This window comes from Urocampus carinirostris, chromosome 10 (assembly GCF_059441175.1).
Source record: "Urocampus carinirostris isolate Australia breed hairy pipefish chromosome 10, RoL_Ucar_1.0, whole genome shotgun sequence".
NCBI lineage: Eukaryota > Metazoa > Chordata > Actinopteri > Syngnathiformes > Syngnathidae > Urocampus > Urocampus carinirostris.
The window spans coordinates 31,714,208-31,738,015 of record NC_142358.1 but is presented as its reverse complement, the minus strand read 5'-3'; the positions used below and the strand labels follow the sequence as shown (position 1 = coordinate 31,738,015).

At 41.7% G+C, this 23,808-nt stretch overlaps 1 protein-coding gene across 3 annotated transcripts in view; it reads right to left on the bottom strand.

The window, feature by feature from the left end:
• The window catches only part of veph1 (ventricular zone expressed PH domain-containing 1), a 105,349-nt gene that overhangs the window by 11,213 nt on the left and 70,328 nt on the right, over window positions 1-23,808 (bottom strand). For all 3 annotated transcript variants that reach the window (XM_088346354.1, XM_088346357.1, XM_088346356.1), the window contains one exon: window positions 19,546-19,663. In XM_088346354.1, the coding sequence (XP_088202480.1) occupies window positions 19,546-19,663 (118 nt within the window). The remainder of the gene's footprint in view (window positions 1-19,545; window positions 19,664-23,808) is intronic.

Genomic DNA, 23,808 nt, shown 5'->3' with positions numbered 1-23,808 from the left:
TTTGAATGTAGAAAAACTATAAATAACAACACATATACCACAGGGAGTGGGATGACTAAGGGAGCTGGCCTGCTCAAGTACAAGGAAGCCACATAGTAAAAACTACCGTTACTCAAAAAGGGTGGATCCAGTTTTGGAACCAAGAACATGTAACGATCTTGAAGACCATCACACCCAATGACCAACAAGTTTAATTTGGATCTCAGTATGCTTTCAAGTTATATCGTGGACTGTGTTTTGAAAGTTGAGAAGCTTGAGCATAGATTAAGCATAGTTTATGATTTAATTATATTTTTGTCTTTTAATAAAAGAAGCTATGCAACGGCATGAATTGTCTAAACAAGGAGTATCAAACTCAATTTACTTGGGAACCACCGGAGCTAAGGTCTGAATGAGGTTGGGTGGCATTATCGGATCAAAAAAAATATCTTTCTATTACTTTCTGTTGCTTTGTCTTGTCAGGGTGGCCAACTTGGTCTTCGAGAGCTGCATGTCCTGCATGTTTAGGAGGTTTCGCTTCACCGACTATGTGATACAAATTTTCAGCTCGTTGGAATCACCTGTATTAGAGCAGAGGAATTACAAAAACATGCAGGACATGTGGCTCTCGAGTACTGGTGCTTTAAATCCAAGGAGTGTCATGATTGCTGATGGGAATCACTTGTGCCCGCTCCTTTGGCGCCAACTACCTCGGACTCTGATTGGCTGCCTGTCCCTATTTAAACCTACTCATATCTGTCCCCTTTTGTCAGTCCGTCTGCGAACCTCAGTTAACACTAGGCAAGCCTTTTTCGACCCTGACTCCCACCTGTTTTTTGCTCCTCTATGTCCCCCGGCTTCGACCCGTTTTTGATCCTGATCACGTCTACTCTCCCGTCCCTGCTTTCGACCTCTTTTTGTCCCCGACCACGTCTACTCTTCTTTCCTGGCTTACGACTCAGTTCCGACCCTGACCACGTTTTTGCTCTCCTGTCCCGGCTGCTGACCGTTTTTTCCGTTCCTGACACTGCTATCGCTCGCCACGGAAGATCCACTTCCCCGTTCAGAGTGACCTGCTTCCCGCGTCCAGCAATCACCAGATCGTGGGTGCAACACTTTCTCTTTCTTCCAATAAAACTTGTGAGAAACGCAACGTAAGTGGGTCCTGTCTCCGTTCTGGTCCTGATAAGGAGCTGACTTTCAAATACCGCGTTTAAAAACACAACGCAGACGGAACTTGCGTTTTGCAAGCTAATATTTGTTGTTACTCGCATTCATTTTGAGTTATTTGGTCTCACTTTTCAGCCCTGCCTAACTTGAGTTAACAAACAAAAAATACAGTTTGAAAACCTTTTAAATTATAAAAAAGATTCTAATTCAGATATACTTCATTGTCATTCTTGTACACATGTACATGGAAGGAAATACATTTGATTATGAAAATGTACTAAATATATGAATGTGCCAAGAACCAGAACAGGAGGAGGACCCAAATGCGTGACATCTCTCACACAAGGTTTTATTTTACGGGAAATGGGGCAGTCATGCACGTTAACCCAAACGCCAGTGATTCGGCGATCGTTAAGCGGAAGACGTAATGCAGCAATCTGGGGTGGAATGACAGGAATCCAGAGGCCGACGAGATCGATGCAAATTGGACGAGCAGATATCGGACAGATGGGGTCGATACCGGACAGTAAGAGACAGACAGGATTGATATCAAAACTGGATATCGAAATTAAACAGGACAAACTAGACGGGAACGAAACTGGAGATCGCTATTAAACAGGACAAAATAGATGGGAACAATATCGGACAGGAAATACAAGCAGGAAACCGGACACAGTCTAAACCCACTTCTTGCAGGTGCAGAGGTTCGTTGACAGACTGACAAAGGGTGAGTGGGAGCACTGAGTTTAAATAGAAAGGAGGCCAATCTGTCAACAAGCCGCAGCTGGCGCCACACGGGCGGGGCCAATAGGGCGCCATGGCAACCGTGACAGAATGTGCATTAGAGGATAAATAATTTTAGCTATGTGTAGACTATTAGTAATAATAATGCTAATAAATTATAAGGAAGGGATTCATACACAAATTATACTTGTTAAATATATATATATTCCAAACATTTCACGCCCTTGAAAAACAATGTTTTGTGTTTGTTCTCCTACAGGAACTAGATTTAAAACATATACTTCCTCCTGCGGCAGCACGGCGGCGCAGTGGTTAGCGCGTGTGCGGCACAGTTCTGAGGTCGTGGTAACCTCCTGCGTGGGTTCAAATCCAGCTCCCAGCCTTACTGTGCGGAGTTTGTATGTTCTCCCCGTGCTTGCTCCTCCCACATTCCAAAGACATGTATTTCAGGTGAATTGGCTGGTCCAAATTGTCCCTAGGTGTGACTGAGCGAGTGAGTTGTCTGTCCCCCTGTGCCCTGCGATTGGCTGGCAACCAGTTCAGAGTGTCCCCTGCCCACTGCCCGATGATTGCTGGGATGGGCTCCAGCACCCCCGCTACCCTACTGAGGATAAGCGGTGCAGCTGATGAGATGAGACTTCCTCCTGCTTCTTTTTCAGTTTTTTTGAAAAAGTTTCAAGGAGTCACAAGGGCGGCGCCAAAGAGCCACATGCGTCTTTAAAGCTGCAGTTTGCTGACCCCTGGCTTAACTACCGTATTTTCCGGTCTAGACCTATACCAAAGAAAACTCAAATTTGCTAGAAATTTGAAAGTGTGCCTTATAATAAATAAGCCTTATAGACTGAAAATACGTTACATGAAATCAGAAATGCATGATTACTTTAAAATTCTTCTATACAATTTATGAATAAATCAAGTTTTTTCAATTTCAAAATTAGATTTCCTAACTTTATTTTATGCAACCCATGCTTTCACTCTAGTTTTAATTTTGTATGCCTTATAGTGGGGTGCACTTTATATATGGAAAAAAAATCTCCAAAAAGATATATTTTGAGGGGTTTTCTTAAAATCTGGTTGTCAGGACCAGAACGGAGACAGGACCCACTTGCGTTGCAAGTTTTATTGGAAGAAAGAGAAAGGGTTGCGCCCACGTTCCGGTGATTGCTGGACACGGGAAGCAGGTCGCCCTGAACGCGGAAGTAGCGATGGCGGTGTCAGGAACGGAAAACAAATCAGTAGCCGGGACTCGAGAGCAAAAACGTAGTCGGGGTCGGAAACAAGTCGTAAGCCAGGAAAGAAAAGTAGACGTGGTCGCAGACCAAAATAGGTCGAGTAGACGTGGTCAAGATCAAAAACGGGTCGAAGCCGGGGGACAGACAGGACCAAAAACAGGTGGGAGTCAGGGTCAAAAAAGGCTTGCCTAGTGTTAACTGAGGTTAGCAGACGGACTGACAAAAGGCGACAGACAGGAGTAGGTTTAAAAAGGGACAGAGAGCCAATCAGAGTCCGAGGCAGTTGGCGCCAAAGGAACGAGCACAGGTGATTCCCATTAGTAATCATGACACTGGTATATCTTTTAGTCCAGAAAATACGGTAACATTCATGTTAAACTTGCAAGAGCTGCACTGACATTAAACTCATATTACCAGAGTTTAAGACCCCTTGATCTAAACTTATTATCGTAAATAAGGAGTGGTGCAAAATGCTCCTTTGCACTCAAATGCACTTCTGTTCACCTGAAGGTGACAAAATATGACCAACATTAATCACATAAGCAGTCATACTGTCAGTCAGGCTGCCAGACAAGACCACCATTTATCAAACGCGGCACTGTGTCGGCTCGTCTACTTCCTCTGAGAAATATCCTCAGTCCTTGTACGCAGGTATAACCTGCCTCAAGCATAAATCTCTGACACCTATCCCTGGCTTTGAAGCAGACACCTGTAAAACGGTCCCGAGATTTGTTGAGAGCCTTAGGCTGAGACTGCGGATCATAACCTTTTTTTGAAAGATGTGTTGATGTGAATTGACAGGACAAGCTCATTAAAAAACAGAATATTGCGGTCACGAATTATACATGGATTGTTGTAGTATTGAACAGGGTTGGGTAGGGTTACTTTAACTTGATTACTTTCAATTACTTTTGGATTACTCCAATACCAAATATGCTAATAAAAGACAAATGAAAATAATATGAATAAAATTACTACATTTTGTGCAGGCTTGGGGAGTAAAGGAATACATGGAACGGCAAAAATGATGTTGGCAAGCTGTTTGGATATATTTTCATTTTTTTTCTGTCGCATTTTATATTAGTTTTGCCGGAGATCAAAGAGATCAAAGCCAGGAGAGAAAGCTTACCACGTTTTGTGAGTCATCATTTTATTCATATTTAATTTATTTTGTCTTTTATTAGCATATTTGGTATTGGAGTAATCCAAAAGTAATTGAAAGTAATCAGGTTAAAGTTAAACCCAACCTGGCAAATTATATATGGATTGTTGTAGTATTGAAATATGTTAGTGCTTATATTTAGTCATGATACGTCTAATTTCTTCAATTATAACTGTCATTATTTAGTCGTAATCATGTAACAGTTGTGTTTATTATTAGTCAGAAGTGGTCTTAACAGCCATTGTTTGGTCATTTGCCTTACTTTCTTTAGTGGAATACACAATGAGAGTCAAGAAACATCAATTTAAGCTCATGAAGAGATGTGTAAACCAGGGTTGGGTAGGGTTACTTTAACTTGATTACTTTCAATTACTTTTGGATTACCAAATATGCTAATGAAAGACACAAGAAACTAAATATGAATACATTTACTAAATTTTGTGCAGGCTTGGGAATACACGGAACAGCAAAAATGATGTTGGCAAGCTGTTTGGTTTTATTTTCATTTTGTTTCTGTCGCATCTGTTAGTTTTGCCGGAGATCAAAGAGATCAAAGCCAGGAGAGAAAGCTTACCACGTGTTGTGAGTCATCATTTTATTCATATTTAGTTTCTTTTGTCTTTTATTAGCATATTTTGTATTGGAGTAATCCAAAAGTAATTGAAAGTAATCAAGTTAAAGTAACCCTACCCAACCCTGGTGTAAACAAACACATTCCTGAATGCCAGAATGTAAGATCACATCAAGCGAAGTCCATCTTTGGACCCCGTAGATAAAATTGAATTGATTTCCTCCGACAAAAGTTAAGGTGTTGAGTAAGATTTCCCCAAACATGACAAGGCTATCTTCAGTAGTACAGTGCTCTATTTCAGCGGTAGTACCCTTTTACTAGATAATCTTTAACTTTAAAATAAATTTACATCAGTATATGGACTGACCCTTTTGTATAAGAATGATAGTAAACCACATCAGCCTTTGCAATTGTGAATTCCTACAGCCATTGCCTGTGGTTCATTTATGCCCAGAATATTCTGTAAATAAAACTTTAAGGGAACTGCTCTTCTCCAGATATTTGCCGACCTCTCGTCTCATAACACAGGTATATCAAAGAACAAAGGAGGTCATTCATCAACAGTATGCATGGAGGATTTTATTTCAAAATATTATTTAATAATAATAATAATAATAATAATTTCCTTGTATTGTCATTCTGTGTAACAATGTACACAGAACGAAATGTCGATTGCACCTGACCCGTTGTAGCGAGCCGATGCAGCCGCAGCCAACAGAGGGCGCCGCCGACCACTTTTTAAGTCTTAGGAATGACTCGGCCGGGGCGCGAACCACCGACCTCCCATGACCACCACTTATCCTGCCCAGGGTAGTAAGATATTTTTTAAAAATTGTTAATATTTATAATGAGCAGAGGTTGTCAGGACCGGAACGAAAACAGGACCCACTTGCCACTGTCCAGTATCTGCTCGTGTATCCTGTATCTGGTATCGATCCCGTCTGTCCTGACTGGTTTCGTTCCCTTCTTTGTGTTCCCTCGCATGGCTGCCCTTCTTCCCGTAAAATAAAGCTTGAGTGAAAATGTTACGCGTCTGTTCGGGTTCTGACAACACTTTAGAGAAGCAAAACAATTTGCCATCAAATCCCCAAAAAAGTTAGTGAAAATTCGATTTTATGACATTTTACCGTTAGCAACATTGTAAATCATATTTTCTTTATTTATTTTATATGTGATAAATGTGATTAAAATGACAGCAAGGGAACTATCACAGCTTGTTTGGAATCCCTCAGGTGCAACCTCAACTCATGTTCATTGATGTCTTCGACAGGTAAAGGTTTCATTTCAAAGCTGTCATGCAAATCCTCACATCTATTCCATGATGAGCTGTTGCAGGAAAGCAAATAGAGGATGCCGTGTTTTTTTTGTGTGTGCTTGAGCAAGAATGAGGTGGATGCGAGGGCCAGCCAGGGTCAAAACCGCTAATGGTGCAATAAATATCGCTAAATTTGAGTTTGGTCAAGAAAGAAATGACTCAAAATGCAATAATGCTGCATCAAAAAGCTTAAACCACATCAAATAATCACGACAACGCCTACCACAAATTGCGTTTTTCTACGCTTACGTTTTTATTTTGGTGATATCCTCTTTTTGGACGCTGATCAAAAATGCAGAAAAAATGCAGAAGAATAAGCAATAATTGTCAATTCTTTGATGTTGAAGGGCAGCAGTGCTTATCCTGGAGGTTTTTTTTTTTAAACCTATTCATCTTTTTCACACAAAACTCAGTATCAAAAGTCATAAAAGAAAAGGAGTGAACGTACCAGTGTAAGTAACGCCCTCACAACCCTTCTCATTACATCTCACTTCAAAGGCATTCCAGTTGTTGAACTTGACCAATAATCAAAAGGCATTTTGACGTCTAGGAACAAGAAGCTCCTATTTAAACCATTATAGAAACACAGTCATCTTCCGACCAATTCTTCTTTGTTTCCTTCATCAAGCTAGCTTGCTCGTTAGCGAAAATATTCAGACAGATTCTTGTAATTTGCATTATAAATAATTGACTCGGTAACATTAAATACATGATCAATACTGTAATGCCCCTCGATGGCATCAATGATGCACTCAGTCGCTGATTGAGTCTCGCCACCAATTTAATAACAAAGTAACAAGAGGTGTGAACATTCACACAAGAGCTACTGTTGGTCGTAACTCGCACCGTTCAGGTGCACACACAGGCTGACTTCAAAGCACAAAATGTCCACATCTGTTGCCTCCCACCTCCCTCGTGTCACCTCCTATCCCAAAGGGTCTATTTGTGAGCACATACAACAGCAACAAAAGTACCAGACATTGCAAAATTATTTTTGAATTTAGGGTTAGTAAAACAAGTAGCAAAACATTGGATACAACATGGATCAAACACTGGTCATGGCCCTGAGAGTGCCAAACGTAAAAATACTAGACCACCGGTTATGTAATTTACATATGAAAAGGCATTATATTTTATCTAACTATCACATTATTTTGAATGGAGTGGAGAAAATAACAAGTCATCATGAAAGACAAAATGGCAAAACGAGGGAAACACCTCTTTAGTGCAACTCATGAAGAATTTTTAAGTCTTAAATTTATTGTTGTGTTGGGTTAATTAATAATTCATTAATTCATTCGTTTATTCATTCATTCCAGGCAATTACATTCTTCGTGTACACGTGTAAATATCACTTTAACGCATGTCAGAACACCTGAAAGGGAATGGGACTGAGTAAACTTCTCATCTCATCTCATTAGCTACACCGCTTATTCTCAGTAGGGTCGTGGGGGTGCTGGAGCCCATCCCAGCAATCATCGGGCAGTGGGCAGGGGACACCCTGAACTGGTTGCCAGCCAATCGCAGTAAAGCGCAGTAAAGCGCTTTGGGAAGTCATTGACTTGAAAAGCGCTATATAAATGCAGATCATTTCATTTCATTTCATTCAAATCCTACCCCTTCTCTCATATAAATAAAACCTATAAAACATAAAGTGAATTACATGTCTTGCCACTTTTGTTGGATTGATATTCCCAGCAGGTGTGAAACAAGTTGTACAGCTCACAGGTAACTCATAGACAACAAATAATAGTTTTGTAACAAGAAGAAATGTCATGACCAGAATGGAATCAAGACCCAAATGCGTAGCGTTAACCACAGGTTTATCGATAGGAAGAGGAAGGGCAGCGCCCGCGATCCAGTGCTCGCTGGACGCGGGAAGCAAGCCGCTCAGACAATGGGATCGTGATCCGAATAGGGAAGTGGATCTTCCAGAGCTGGAGATGGCGGTGTCAAGGACGGAAAAAAACAGGTCAATAGCTGGGACAGGAGAGCAAACGAGGTCGGGGTCAAAAACAGGTCGAAACCGGAGACGAACTGGGAGATCAGGAACGGACGGGTGGAAAAACGGGTGCAAAAAGCGTGACCGATGGGAGTCAGAGTCAAAATGCTTGCCTTGTAGAAACAGAGGTTCGCTGACGGACTGACAAAAGGAGAGTGAAAGGACTGGGCTTTAAAAGGACAGGGAACCAATCAGGTAGCCCGCAGCGACTGGCGCAACATGTTATACACAAGTGCGCGTTATACATAAATAAATACTGTAGTTAGCAGTTAGCTAGCTTGCTTGACAGCTACACCAATCTACCCTCCCATAAAGTTTTGTGTTGAGATACGTAGCTAGCTAGTTATTATTTTCCCTGATAGAGATAAGAATGAGGATGGAAATGAACACAAAAGGTTCAAGCCTAAAACGAACTCTATTATTACAAGATGAAAGTCCAAATTAAATTTACTACCCCAGAAGCTTAAAATAAAAAAATTAAATCACCCGTAGGATAACTGATCTGATAACTGCTGATTCGGTCAAATGATTCCCTTTAATGTTGTTTGATATGACTAACATTTAGAAGATCTTGTACTTGTACAATAAGGGATTTGCGAACCATTTTGCATTGAGGCTTCATTGGCCTGTTTGATGTAATGCCGCACCCGTTCTCACGCTCTTACAACTGCTAAATTCGAATAGGTGGAAATTGTTGATAGAAACATGGCTGCTGGGAAACATTTCTTGAAATGTGTCTACACTTTAAAAGCAGGGGTCAGGAACCTTTTTAACCCAAAGAGCCATAAAAGTAAAAAAATGTTTTAAAAAGAAATTGAGAGAGCCGTATCATATATTTTTAAACAAAATTGAAAAAACTGCCAAACACGCTCTCTAGACAAAAGCTAACTCTTCAGCACATTTTATTTCACTGTGTGTCATTTGATGATTTGATCAAATGTATGAAATGATAATAATGCCAAATCCTGTGTCCCAAATCAATGTAAATATGCCATTTACAATTTACCTTCAGTTAAGAGTATTGAGGCAATTTTTTTCCATGAAATTTGTCCTTAATAACGGTTTCAAAACAATGTGCATGCAAAGTTCTTTTGTAAAAATGTCACAAATTACTGCAAACGATAAGCATATCGTCATATTCACTTTCGGTGTAAACTGCACTGAGCGAGAGAAAGAGAAGGAAGTGCCTTCCGCTGTGTGCAGGGATCTGCCCACCCGTACTGCTCACCCAATCACAGTCGTTTGCCAACGTTTTTATTTATCAGTTTAAATTGTTTCTTATCGAACTTCTGCATTAAGTTGCTTCGGCTTTGTATGGGCGGCAGTAGCTTAGGAGGTAGAGCGCTCGTTTTGGGATCAAGGGATCGCAGTTCGAATCCCTACTCGTCCGTGTTACATGTCGGAGTGTCCTTGGGTAAGACACTGAACCCCTAATACCCCCAATAAGCAGGTTAGCGCCTTACATGGCTGCAAGGCCGCTATTGGGAAATGTGGCGCACATTGTAAAGCGCTTTGGGAAGTCATTGACTTGAAAAGCGCTATATAAATGCAGATAATTTCATTTCATTTTGTATGGACCAAAATCGGGATGAAATCACTTGACTTTGGAACGCCACAAAGAGATGTGCAATACTTACATTTTATTTCGAAGCCATATGTACTCATAAGGCAGCACGGCGGCACAGTGGTTAGCGCGTGTGCGGCACAGTTCTAAGGTCTTGGGAACCTCCTGTGTGGGTTCAAATCCAGCTACCAGACTTACTGTGCGGAGTTTGTATGTTCTCCCTGTGCTTGCGTGGGTTTCCTCCGGGCACTCCGGATTCCTCCCACATTCCAAAGACATGCATTTCAGGTGGATTGGCCGGTCCAAATTGTCCCTAGGTGTGAATGAGCGAGCGAGTTGTCTGTCCCATGCCCACTGCCCGATGATTGCTGAGATGGGCTCCAGCACCCCCGCGACCCTACTGAGGATAAGCGGTGCCGCTGATGAGATGAGATGTACCGGATTTTTCGCACTATAAGGCGCAGCTAAAAGTCTTAATCTTTTTCAAAAGCTGACCATGCGCCTTATAATACAGTGCGCCTTATATATGGCTCAATATTAAATCGCAAGGTCTCGCAACTTACGCAACAGCCGCCGACTCGATTTTCCCCCGAACGTGGAGTAGTCCGCGGTGTATGCTGGGATTTATATACCGGCGTTTCATTGGCTAACCAATGTGTCAATCATCATTTGAATCGATCGCTATTGGCTAAAGTTATTCGGAGCCTCGGATAGGCTAGAGGGCCGAAACAAACCCTGCAATTGGCCGAAAAAGATGTGTCAATCATCAGTCAAATCGATCGCTATTGGCTGAAGTTATTCGGAGCCTCGGATTGGCTAGAGAGCCAAAACAAACCCTGCAATTGGCCGAAAAAGATGTGTCAATCATCCGTTAAATCGATCGCTATTGGCTGAAGTTATTCGGAGCCTCGGATAGGCTAGAGGGCCAAAACAAACCCTGCAATTGGCCGAAAAAGATGACTGAATAGCAAGCTTGCTAAACTACGCCATAAAGAAACATGTTTCATTAGTCTGTATTTGTAAACATTTTACTCTCCTGGATTTACTACACTCACGGTTGTAAGAAGACCATGATTGCGTATCATTATTGAACGTGAGAACTTAGGTGAGCTATGCGGCTTTATATTTTCCCGGTATCTTGTTTTAGAACGATCTTGATGTTGCTGTGATGAGTTGAGTGAATTAAACTCAATTCCAAGTGTTTATTGTCATATGCACAGTAAAGTTGCGAGCGAAAAAGAAAATAGAAACTAAGGAATGGTTGGCATTTCTTGAATCCCAAGACTTTAACCTTCCGAATGATATTTGAAATGATGCATTTGAGTGACATCGTACGGACACCGCATCCGCACGTGTCTACGACACGTATTTGCTTCTTTGCAGGCTTTGGGAATGTTAAGGGGGTAATCAGTTTGACTGAATCATCTGACTGTTTTGTCGACGTTCCCATTGTAGCGCCTTATAATCCAGTGCGCCTTATCTATGGAAGATATAGGACCAAAAACTATTTTTTGGGGGTGCGCCCTATAACCCGGTGCGCCCTATAGTGCTGAAAATACGGTACTCATGAAAAGAGCCATATATGGCTCCCGAGCCATGGCTTCCCTACCCCTGCTTTAAAGGAAACACAAATACATAACAAAGGATCTCTTGCAGAACACATGACTGTCATGAGACCTAAATCTATTCTGAATGTTTATTAAAATATGTTCTGTGGAAACTCAAATACAAGCTAGGAGATGACATGTTTAAAAAAAACCCTCAAAGCACCTCAACAATGTACAATCACTAATTACACTTAATATTGAGGCACAATAAAATTGAGGGTCTACCCTGCGTGCTGGTCTTGACAAAAACGGCTCGTTGACAGATTGGCTTTCCTTCTATTTAAGCTCAGTGCTCTCACTCACCTTTTGTCAGTCCGTCAACGAACCTCTGCCCCGCTAGATGTGGGTTTTGACTCGGTCCTGTTTCCTGTTGGTATTTCCTGTCCGGTATTGTTCCTGTTTATTTTTTCCTGTTTGATATCGTTTTCCAGTTTTGCCCCCGTCCAGTTTGTCCTGTTTAATTTCGATATCCTGTTTTGATATCAATCCTGTCTGTCCCGTTGTTTAATATCGGTTTCCAGTTTCGTTCCCGTTTAGTTTGTCCTGTTTAATTTCGATATCCTGTTTTGATATCAATCCTGTCTGTCCCGTTGTTTAATATCGGTTTCCAGTTTCGTTCCCGTTTAATTTGTCCTGTTTAATTCCGATATCCTGTTTTGATATCAATCCTGTCTGTCCCGTTGTTTAATATTGGTTTCCAGTTTTGTTCCCGTTTAGTTGGTCCTGTTTTATTTTGATATCCTGTTTTGATATCAATTCTGTCTGTCCTGTTGTTTAATATCGGTTTCCAGTTTTGTTCCCGTTTAGTTTGTCCTGTTTAATTTTGATATCCTGTTTTTATATCAATTCTCTCTGTCCCATCCTGTCCGGTATCGACTCCATCTGTCCGATATCTGCTCGGGCAATTGGTATCGATCTCATCGGCCTTTTGCTTCCTATCATTTCACGCCAGACTGCTGCCTAACGTGCATGACTCCCCATTTCCCGTAAAATAAAATGCTTGCGTGAGAAACGTCACGCATTTGGGTCCTGATCCTGCTCCGGTTCATGACATTTTCGTGATCTGCCAGTTAGTTTTCTGTGCAGCAGTAAGGTGTTTTGTCAACTTTCTTTTTTTAGTCATGGACATTAGAAAGAAGTAAGACCTACATCTACCAATTATGATAATGCGACATTGTCGTTTAGAAAGTTTAGACCTTTTAACTTCCACATTTTCAGTTCTTTATAATAGCATAGTTTATTTCATGGACATTGATATTTCACCATTCTGGTAACCTTTGTGGTAAGTCATACAGGTTCTAACTCAAATTAGGTGTGTTGCAAGGGTAAGAAAAACCCTGTGAAAATGATTACACTTGTTTGTATGTTTCCTATCAGATTCACTAAAAACATTTTTTGAGGTTTCTGCTGAGTCAAAATGCAAGATGGACAAAGTGTGTCCAAGGTTTTGCCAAGACTTGAGATGAGTACACACTATGTAGTCCAACATTGGCTGGGATAGCGCTGGAATTTCGGCAACCCTAGAGTATAGAGGATGCAAATTTCAAGGGAAAAAATCCATAAATAATACTCGCTGAAACTCAACCTTTGCAGGTTTCCCCGCCAAGATCACATGGAGTACTTCCAGAGTAGAGCGCTGAGCACGTTTGGACAAGGATACAATCTTTATATTAAAACAATAATGCTTTTGACATTGCTTGCATGTGTACCATCTGCTCTTACTTTTCAAACAAAAGCTTTTGGTGCAAACGCAGTCAGTCGAGGACACCCGCAAACCCGCTTTTGTTCACACGCACACACTAACTGGCAAGAAAACGTCGAATGCAGCGGATTGGGAGATGACATTTTACAACTGTAAACCAATGAAAATAGGATTTATGATAAAAAGAAAGGCCAAAACTTGTGTTTACACTGCAGTGCTGGTGGGGAAAATCCCACACAAGCACATGCTCCACCCAGGAAGAGTAAAACCAAGAGTATTACCCCACATAATGTGATGCAGACGCGCCAAACCACTCAAACACATTTTTGCGAGTGAACATGGGACGCATTCGATTCCCAAAGATTTGAATTTCCTGTTTCAAATATTTAGCCCAAATTGTGTTTTTTAATCCTCTTTATGATAAAATATGGGCAGCATGGCAGCGCAGTGGTTAGCGCGTGTGCTGCACAGTTCTAAGGTCTTGGGAACCTCCTGTGTGGGTTTAAATCCAGCTACCGGACTTCCTGTGCGGAGTTTGTATGTTCTCCCCGTGCTTGCGTGGGTTTCCTCCGGGCACTCCGGTTTCCTCCCACTTTCCAAAGACATGCATTTCAGGTGGATTGGCCGGTCCAAATTGTCCCTAGGTGTGAATGAGCGAGCGAGTTGTCTGTCCCTGTGTGCCCTGCGATTGGCTGGCAACCAGTTAAGGGTGTCCCCTGCCCACGTCCCGATGATTGCTGGGATGGGCTCCAGCACCCCCGCGACCCTACTGAGGATAAGCGGTGCAGCTAATGAGATGAGATGATAAAATATGTATTTAAAAAAGCAATGAACAGTCCTGTCCATGAGCTGATGGAACCAAATGCATGCACCTATGGTCGACCCTTACTTGTATGTATATGTCAGGACCAGAACGGAAACAGGACCCAATTGCGTTACGTTTCGCACAAGTTTTATTAAAGGAAAGAGGAAGGGCTGCGCCCACGATCCAGTGTTTGCTGGACGCGGGAGGCAAGTCGCTCTCGTATTCGGATTGTGATCCCAATACGGAAGTGGATCTTCCGTAGCGAGCGATGGCGGTGTCAGTGACGGGAAAACGGGTCGGTAGCCGGGACTGGGAGAGCAAGGCATGGTCGGATCAAAAACGGGTCAAAGCCGGGGACAGACGGGAGCAAAAAACGGGACAGGTGGGAGTCAGGGTCGAAAAAGGCTTTCTTAGTATTCACTAAAGTTTGCAGACGGACTGACAACAGGGGATTGACAAGACTGAGTTCAAATAGTGACACGGAGCCAATCAGAACACGCGGCGGTTGGCGGCAAATGAGCAGGCACAGATGCTTCACATCAATAATCATGACAGTATATCATTTACAATTATTCTCAGTACTTTAAAGTGGGCACTTACCTGCTAATGCATGCCCAAACTAAATAATATAATTCGGTTTGGAAATTGGAACATGTCTCAGACAACTTTTCCTTCTACTAGACTCGCAAGGGTGTCCGAAAACATGCCTGTCCTAATTGGAACGCTACAAACAACAACGAACAAAAAGGGGTGCTCTACCAACAAAAATGTCAGTGTGGCCTGTTAAAAAAACACAGTTTTTAGCTCTCTTTCACTGCGATGTTGCTGCTGTATTAATGCCACGTTTATTTTGTTTGTTTAATTCACCCTTTAAAAGAAAACTAATGAAAGGAGGACAAAATGAATGTGTGACATCTACCCTTATGAACACAAATGAAAGAAAACATTCAAAACAAAAATATAAAACGAAAGCATGGTTTTGTGCTACACACCAATATTCATATAGCTTTACCAATCGTGTTTTGCATATTTGTTTAGATAGAATTTTATAGATCGCAGTTTGAACACATTCCCCCAATTTTAGCTAACCTGAATTGGCTCCTTGTCAGCTTAAGATGTGATTTGAAAGTTCTGTTGGTATTATACAAAATTTAGCATGGACTTGACCCCTCATATCTTTTAAATTTAATCTATATTCTGCTCAGAGCCTTCGCTCAGAAAACGGTGGTCTACTAATGATCCCAAGAGCCAAGAAGAGATTTGCAAATTTGAGAGTGTTTTCCATTCAGGCCCTGGTGTTGTGGAATGCTCTGCCTTCTGATTTACAACCTAAGTGGAACTGTTTAAATACAGGATGAAAACACACTTATATTCTATACCGTATGAATGCCCTATGTCTCATGTTGATGATGTTTGTGTATTGCAACATCCACTGTAGCCGGGTCATCCTGGACGGGGGATTACTTCATGTGCGGTCCCTTTATCACGGTTTCTTCATTTTCCTCATCTTGAGGTTTTGAGTTTTTCCTTGCCCTAGTGTATGTTTTAGATCAGGGAAGGGTGTAATAATAGACTGTAATAGTCTCTGCAGCCCTTTGAGACTTCTTGTGATTAAGGACAATACAAATAAACATGCATTGACTTTTAATTTTGTATTCAAAATAGTTATAGGAACTGTTTGGGAAGAAAAAAGTTGAAGTATGTAATTAAAACCATGAAAACTTTCTTTGTACTATTTTTGTTTGTAAATGTAATATCTCATGTTGCTATGTGGACAATGGCAGCTTATAGCCCAGAGTGGCTCATCTGTGTACAAAATGTTTTTCCTACTATCTTTGTTATTTTTGTCACTATATTGTTTTCCCCTTTTTCCTAAATTAAAAAATGCGAAAATGCTCCTTCTCAGAGCCAGAGTATATATTTACCTAAAACCTTGTACAATTCTATACTGATTGCTCTTCACGCAGAAATATGCAATTACCTGATTGAATGATTACATCCTCCTTTGTTTTTTTTATTATTTTGTCTTCATATGAGACCGTTTGAACATCCCTGAAGCAACAGAGCTGGATATTTTCATTTTCCTTATTGTTGGCTTCTTATTGCTTTAATCTCATGATCAGGTCATGCAGAGTATGACATGTCGAGTATGCTATTTAATAAAAGACGCTTCCGTTTTTTTCTGCTTTTCACCTCCTGCTACCGCTTTAAATCAGGCCATGTGTCTTGGTCTTGCTCCATAATTACTAAAGCAACATTATTGCAACCTGCCCTCTTACGTAACCTATAATGTCTTGTAAGTCCAAATGGCGAAAATAACCATGCAATTTCTAATGTTGAAAATCCAAGGTGGGAAAGAATCCATTCCTCTATAGCACTAACATTGAATTATTTGGGATTTGAGGGAAATAATCATTAGACGTTTTAAGAATTATTGACATATCCAATTTTTTAGCTCAGTGATATTTTGTATGTTGCATTTCACCACTCTTTTCTATTTTGCAGGTGTATGGAGAAGTACAAATAAATATACCACAGATTGTCACGATTACCCATTGTCCTCACCTGTGCCCGTTCGTTTGGCGCCAACTGTTGCTTGTTGCCTGATTGGTTCCCCTCCTATTTAAACTCAGTACTCCATTCACTCATTGTCAGTCCGTCAACGAACCTCTGCACTTGCACGGCAAGCATTTTTACACTGTCCCGTCCTGTCCGGTACCTTGCTCGTGGGTCCTGTATCCAGTATCAATCCTCTCTGTCCCGTCTGGTATCCTGCTCGTGTATCAAGTATCAGGTATCGATCCCGTCTGTCTCGTCCTGTCCGGTATCTTGCTCGTGCATCCTTTATCCGGTAGCAATCCTGTCTGTCCGATCCTGTCCAGTATCCTGTATCCGGTATCAAACCCGCCTGTCCCGTCCTCACCTGTATCCTGCTCGTGCATCCTGTATACGGTATCGATCCTGTCTGTCCCATCCTGTCCGGTATCCTGCTCGTGCATCCTGTATTCGGTATCAATCCAGCCTGTCCCGTCCTCACCTGTATCCTGCATCCGGTATCAGTCCCGTTTGTCCCGTCCTGTCCGGTATCCTGCTCGTGTATCCGGTATCGATCCAGTCCTGTCCGGTATCGATCCCGCCTGTCCCGTCCTCACCTATATCCTGCTCATCTGCCCCTGGCTTTCTGTTTTCCCCATGCCTGACTTCTCTGCACCGCTTCTTCTGCCCAGTGATCGCCGAATCGCTGGCGTCTGTGTTCCCGCGCATGACTACCCCACTTCCGTAAATATAGCTTGGTTTGAAAACGTTACGCGTTTGGGTCTATTGTCTGCTCAGGTTCTGACACAGATATACAATAAATAATTATTATTATAGAGTGACGCTTATCAGTCATTTTGACTGAAGACTTACATAGAAGCTTAACTTTGAATGAAAACCCCGACTGCTCACATGCATGCACTTCAGTTTCTCATCTGTGAAAATGTCGACAGACGGGAAATAACAAAGAGACGTTTAAGTTGATGTATATGGACCCATGCTGAGTGTATGTCATGGAGGGAGTACGTGTCGGATGAGATTATTGGAAGATGTTTTTCTCTAATAAATATTTACTGCTACTTATTGAAACCAAGGACACTGAGGCAGAATCCTCACACTTGTTTTTTTGTTGAGCGTGTCATTTTTCAAATAAAACTCAAGAGCACAACTAATATATTTATGTGGCGCTATTGTAACCCACTAAAGAAACGCTAAAAGTATACATTGTGAACCATAAAACAACAAATGGATATTAAAATGTACATAGGATTTCAAAAATTAAACCTCACAAACCACAAAATCTTGCTTTGTTGGCAGATACATTTTTTTTTTATTATACTATATTAGTTTTTCTTTTTTTACTCTTTAGTTTTACTCGTTTTTCTGAATTAAACTTTAGTACAAGAAAAAAATATAATGATAATGAGACATTTTATTGTAACTGATGATATTTCATTTTTTTTGGTAGGCTGTTTGCACAGAGGAACTTCAAGCATTGTTATGTCAGTGACAGGCAGTCAAACGGAGGCAGGTGAGGCATTGTGTCTATTATTTCATGTATTGTATATTATTAATACAATAGCAATATATTACTGTGCTGAGCAACTGCAGATGCAAACTGAGGCACACAACTATTCTGCCTCAAGGGTGATAGTACGATTTTGATTTGGCACACACCTCAGCCCTCAACAATTGTAATTCATCCATCCATTATCTGCACCGCTTATCCCCTGTAGGGTCGCGGGCGTGCTGGAGCCTATCTCAGCTGTCCTCGGGCAGTGGGCAGGAGACACTCCGAACTGGTTGCCAACGAGTCGCAGGGCACACAGAGACAGACAACTCACTTTCTCATTCACACCGACCGACATGCCCGAACACCCAAACAAGTTAGGAACCTTGGGACCCAAGTTGGTCATGATTTTGTCCCTCCAGATGAAACGGGACACAAGAAAGAGGCCATGTCACTCGAGTCAGGGTAACACAACTGTTCAACAGCAGGGCCCGACAGCTTTCACTGGTTTACCCCTGCCACATCATACAGGTGCCCTGCCCATCCCTTAGAACGAGTCCATACATCCCACTATCCTTTCACAACACTTCTCCACTCATTCTTATCACCAACATAGCTCTAGTTTACATAGCTCTAGTTTCCACTATAGTTAGACCTCTTTCCTGCAGTGCACTCATAACACCATCCATCCATGTCAATCGCGGCCTTCCTTTTGGTCTCCTTCCATTGACTTCTGCTCTGTAGATCCTCCTTAACAGTCGCTCCTCATCCATCCTCTCCATGTGTACAACTCCAGCCTCTCAAAATTTCACTTCTCAATCTAGCCAATCTTGTCACTCCTAACATACTTCTAAAACACTTCATCTCAAAAACATTTCATTTCCTTCTCAAATCTGTCTTCAGGCTCAAAGTCTCTGCACCATACAACACAGTCGGCACAATCACACTCTCATATAGTCCTCTTTTAACATCCATACTCATATTCTTGCGACTCATCACTCTCCTCAGAGCACCCAAAACCTTGCTTCCTTGATTCACTCTGTGCAATACCCTTGACTACAGCAAGGCATGTAGTCAAATTAAAAAAATATATATATTAAACATGACCATAATGATTTGTGTTGGAACCCTTCTTATTTTTCTTAGTTTTTCTCAAATTTTCTACTTACGTTTTTACATGATAGAAAATACCTGTAATACAATAATCGCCCAGGTTGAAAGTTATTATGTTAGAAACTGAACGTAGCATGCCATGTGTTCTGCACTTACACAAATAAAGAAACCAAGGCATCAAATAGACACACATAGGCACACTGATGCACACACACTATTCCTAATGCAATTCAGGAACCAAAACGCTCGAGCAAACATGACATCATTGGGGCTAAGTGCTCTTGGAAATGGGTCACTGGTCCAATGTCAACTAATCAGAGCTGATTGACTGACTACGTCGACCCTTCGCAATGAGCACATCAAGCATTTTCTTTACCGGGAATATTTAGGAAACCCTCAAGGGGATCAGGGTCACCAAGGCACGGACCATTGGAATAGTGTCAATGGTGCATTCCCAAAAATCAGGCTTCAACTGAGAGAGTGAGGAGAAATATCCCCCGGGGGAAATTCTTTCTTGTGTATGAACGTGCGTACCTGTGGCCTTCTCGGGGTTGTTGCACATGAAGCATAACCACCCTCCCTCCTCTTCACTGTAGCCAAAAAGGTCAAAGAAGCGCACCTCCTCCAGCTGCATCTGGAGACTGTCCAAGTCCTGAAGAAGCACAGATGCGCAGACAGAAAATTACACTAACCAATGTTTATTGTGCTACTTGAGGGAAGACCTCATTTCAATTTAAATGAGCTAAGGGTTGTAGGGTTTTGTTGCATTCATTCTAGTACTACAATAATCCCTCGCCACAACGCGGTGAACTTTTCATGGTTTTGTTACGAATTTGCATCGTGCACAGGGTTGGGTAGGGTTACTTTAACTGGATTACTTTCAATTACTTTTGGATTACTCCAATACCAAATTTGCTAATAAAAGACAAAAGAAACTAAATATGAATAAAATTACCAAATTTTGTGCAGGCTCGGGGTGTAACGGAATACATGGAACGGCAAAAATGATGTTGGCAAGCTGTTTGGATTTCTTTTCACTTTTTTTCTGTCACATTTTATGTTAGTTTTGCCGGAGATCAAAGGCAGGAGAGAAAGCTTACCACGTGTTGTGAGTCATAATTTTATTAATATTTAGTTTATTTTGTCTTTTATTAGCATATTTGGTATTGGAGTAATCCAAAAGTAATTGTAAGTATTTAAGTTAAAGTAACCTTACCCAACCCTAAATTTGTGCATTGTGTTCTGCAGTCTGATTGGCTAAAAAGTTTCCAGACTCTTTGTTTTTTGATGATTCAGTAGTAAACATTTATACAGTGCTTTTACCTTTTACTTAAACCTGCAAAAAGGGGTTTTTCTTTGGTTTCGGTGAACCTGACAGTATTAAATTCTACTATAAGAATACACAGGATTCTACGTCACAGGTTTCACCTATCACTGTCATGAACCGGAACAGGAGGAGAACCCAAATGCGTGATGTTTCTTACACAAGCTTTTATTATACGGAAAATGGGGCAGTCATGCACGTTTGGTTTTGGTGAACCTGACAGTATTAAATTCTACTATAAGAAAACACAGGATTCTACGTCACATGTTTCACTTATCACTGTCATGAACCAGAACAGGAGTAGAACTCAAATGCGTAACTTTTCTCACACAAGCTTTTATTTCATGGGAAATGGGGCAGTCATTCACGTTAGGCAGCAGTCTGGCGTGCAATGACAGGAAGCCAGAGGCCGACGATATCAATACCAATTGCCCGAGCAGATATCTGACAGAGGGGATCTATACCGGACAGGACGGGACAGACAGGGTTGATATCAAAACAGGATATCGAAATTAAACAGGACGAACTAGACGGGAACAATACCGGACAGGAAAGAACAGGCAGGAAACCGGACAGAGTCAAAACCCACGTCTTGCGGGGCAGAGGTTCGTTGACAGACTGACAAACGGTGAGTGAGAGCACTGAGCTTAAATGGAAGGGAAGCCAATCTGTCAACTAGCCACAGCTGGTGCCACACGGGAGGGGCCAATTGGGCGCCATGGCAACCGTGACAATCACAGGTTATTTTTGGAACAAAGCCCCTGGAATAATTGATTAATTACTGTACACTCCAAAAAAGTAAAGTAAAGAATGACAATAGATCATGCTAAAAAAAGAAAGAAATACCTGTATTATCCTTCCAAGTATAATTTTCTCGTTAACATGGCTTAATATCTTTTTTTGTTCCATTGCCTCAATAGACACAGCTCCATACTCGGGATTCTCTGTGAACTACTTTGTTAGTTAAAACCATAAAAAACTACACGTTGTACGGTGCTTCTATGTTTTTAATTATTAAATTTGGATATTTTAGCTGGAACTAGTAGTCCAGAAATGATTATCTACCCATATAATACATTGTTTGGTACTAAATGTAGATGAAACTGTCATGATGACTGATTAGTATCACCTGAGCCTGCTTGTTAGCGCCAGCCGCTGCGGGCTCCCTGATTGGTTCCCTGTCCTTTTTAAGACCAGTCCTTTCACTCATCTGTTGTCAGTCTGTCAGTGAACCTCTGTTTCTACAAAGCAAGCACATTGATTCTGACTCCTGTCGGTCCCGCTTTTTGCACCCGTTTTTTCCACCCGTCCGTTCTTGATCTCCCCGTTTGTCTGCAGCTACGACCTGTTTTTTGACCACGACCACGTTTGCTCTCCCGTCCCGGCTTATGACTCGTTTTTGATCATCTCTCCTGTCCTATCTACCTGTGTTTTCTGTCCTCGACACCGCCATCTCCCGCTCCGGAAGATCCACTTCCGTATTCGGAACACGAGCCGATTGTGTGAGCGGCTTGCTTCCCGCATCCAGCGCTGCCCTTCCTCTTTCTATCAATAAACTTGTGGTTAACGCTACGCATTTGGGTTCTGATTCCGTTTTGGTCGTGGCACAAACTGTGTTTTCCCCAGTGTTTTAAATCTTTTGTTTTATTTAATATTTTTTCCATTCTAAAAGTCGTGTATATTGGAAGAGTTTCTCATTGTGTTAATTTGTTATTTTCAGTGATTGCATTTCTAATTGAAAACAATAAAGTATTCAATCCAAAACGTAATTTGCTGGAAATTATTTTTGGGTACATTAGCTTCCTCTCACATTTCGAAATGATTGAATTGTACATAAGACTCCAATGATCAAATTACAAACTAGTTCCCATTAGAATTATACAATAAACGAACATCAGGCACATTAAATCCCCTTGCAAGCAAAATGAGACATAAATGTTGACTAATCAAACACGCATGCCTTTGTTTAAAAAGTGTATCGATGTCACTGTGAGGTTTTTCATGTGCGCAAGTTGAAGGCCTTGACTGCACCAGATAAAGGTCCTCAAGGCACACTTTTAGACGTGGAACATATTCTTAGTCCGACTACAAGATGTTGCCGAGAAGCGTGTTGGACTGCTGGCTGTCCTCATTTAGATGAAAACAAGATGTGAGACAGACCCAAATGCAGGACAATCAAACCCCAATAAGAGGCATTTATTTAAAAAGAATTCACTATTGATAAGGGAGAGTGGAACTGAGAATGCTGAGGAGGGAAGATATGAGAGGGAAACTTGGTAATACTTTTAGGAAAATGGTTGAAGTGGCAGGTCTTGGGACAAGAATAATCTTCGAACAGGGAGGGAACTGAAGAAGAAATTCTTGGAAGGAGCAGCTTGTTGTCTTGGCAAGTGGATGTCATAAACAGCAACCAAGAACGACTCAGTAACGTGAAGTGGGAGCCCGGAGTATTCATGGTAGAGATGGCTAGCTGTCTGGGAGCAGCTGAGCACATGAATTATGAGGACTTTAAAATTGGGTAATGCTGCCATCTCTTGGAGAAGGAGTGGGACTGCAGGCACTTATCCATGACAAACATACTTTATTGTACTATTGTAAATGGTCTGCATTTATATAGCGCTTTTCAAGTCAATGAAGACCTCCCAAAGCGCTTTACAATGTCCTTCACACTTACCCATTCACACACACACACACTCACACACCAATAGCAGCCATGCGGGCATGCAAGGCGTCGACCTGCTTATTGGGGGCCTTAGGGTTTCAGTGTCTTACCCAAGGACACTTCGACATTGTGGTTCTTAATTATTTACTTTAGTTATTTACCCCTGTGGAATATATTTTTTAGCCAAGTACCTCAAACCCAACTATCTCAAAGTCTAGCCCTGTGTGCCACATCTGGGCCCTTAGAAAGTTTTATTTGACTGAGATGAAATGGATTCATTATTGTATCATGCACCTGTCATGATTACCGATATGCTTCACCTGTGCCCGTTCCTTTGGCGCCAACTGCCTCGGACTCTGATTGGCTACCTGTCCCTATATAAATCCACTCCTATCTGTCCCCTTTGGTCAATCCGTCAGCGAACCTCAGTTAACATTTGCCAAGCCTTTTTCGACCCTGACTCCCACCTGTTTTTGCTCCCGTCTGTCCCCTGGCTTTGACCCATTTTTTTGATCCAGACCGCGTCTACTCTCCCGTCCCGGCTTTCGACCTCTTTTTGTCCCCGATCACGTCTACTCTCTTTTCCTGGCTTACGACTCGCTTCTGACCCCGACCACGGTTTTTTTCTCCTGTCCCGGCTACTGACCCGTTTTTCCGTTCCCGACACCGCCATAGCTCGCCACGGAAAATCCACTTCCGCGTTCAGAGCGACTTGCTTCCCCCGCCTAACAAACTGCGAATCGTGGCCGCAGCCCTTCCTCTTTCTTTAAATAAAACTTGTGAGAAACTAACGCAATTGGGTCTGGTTTCC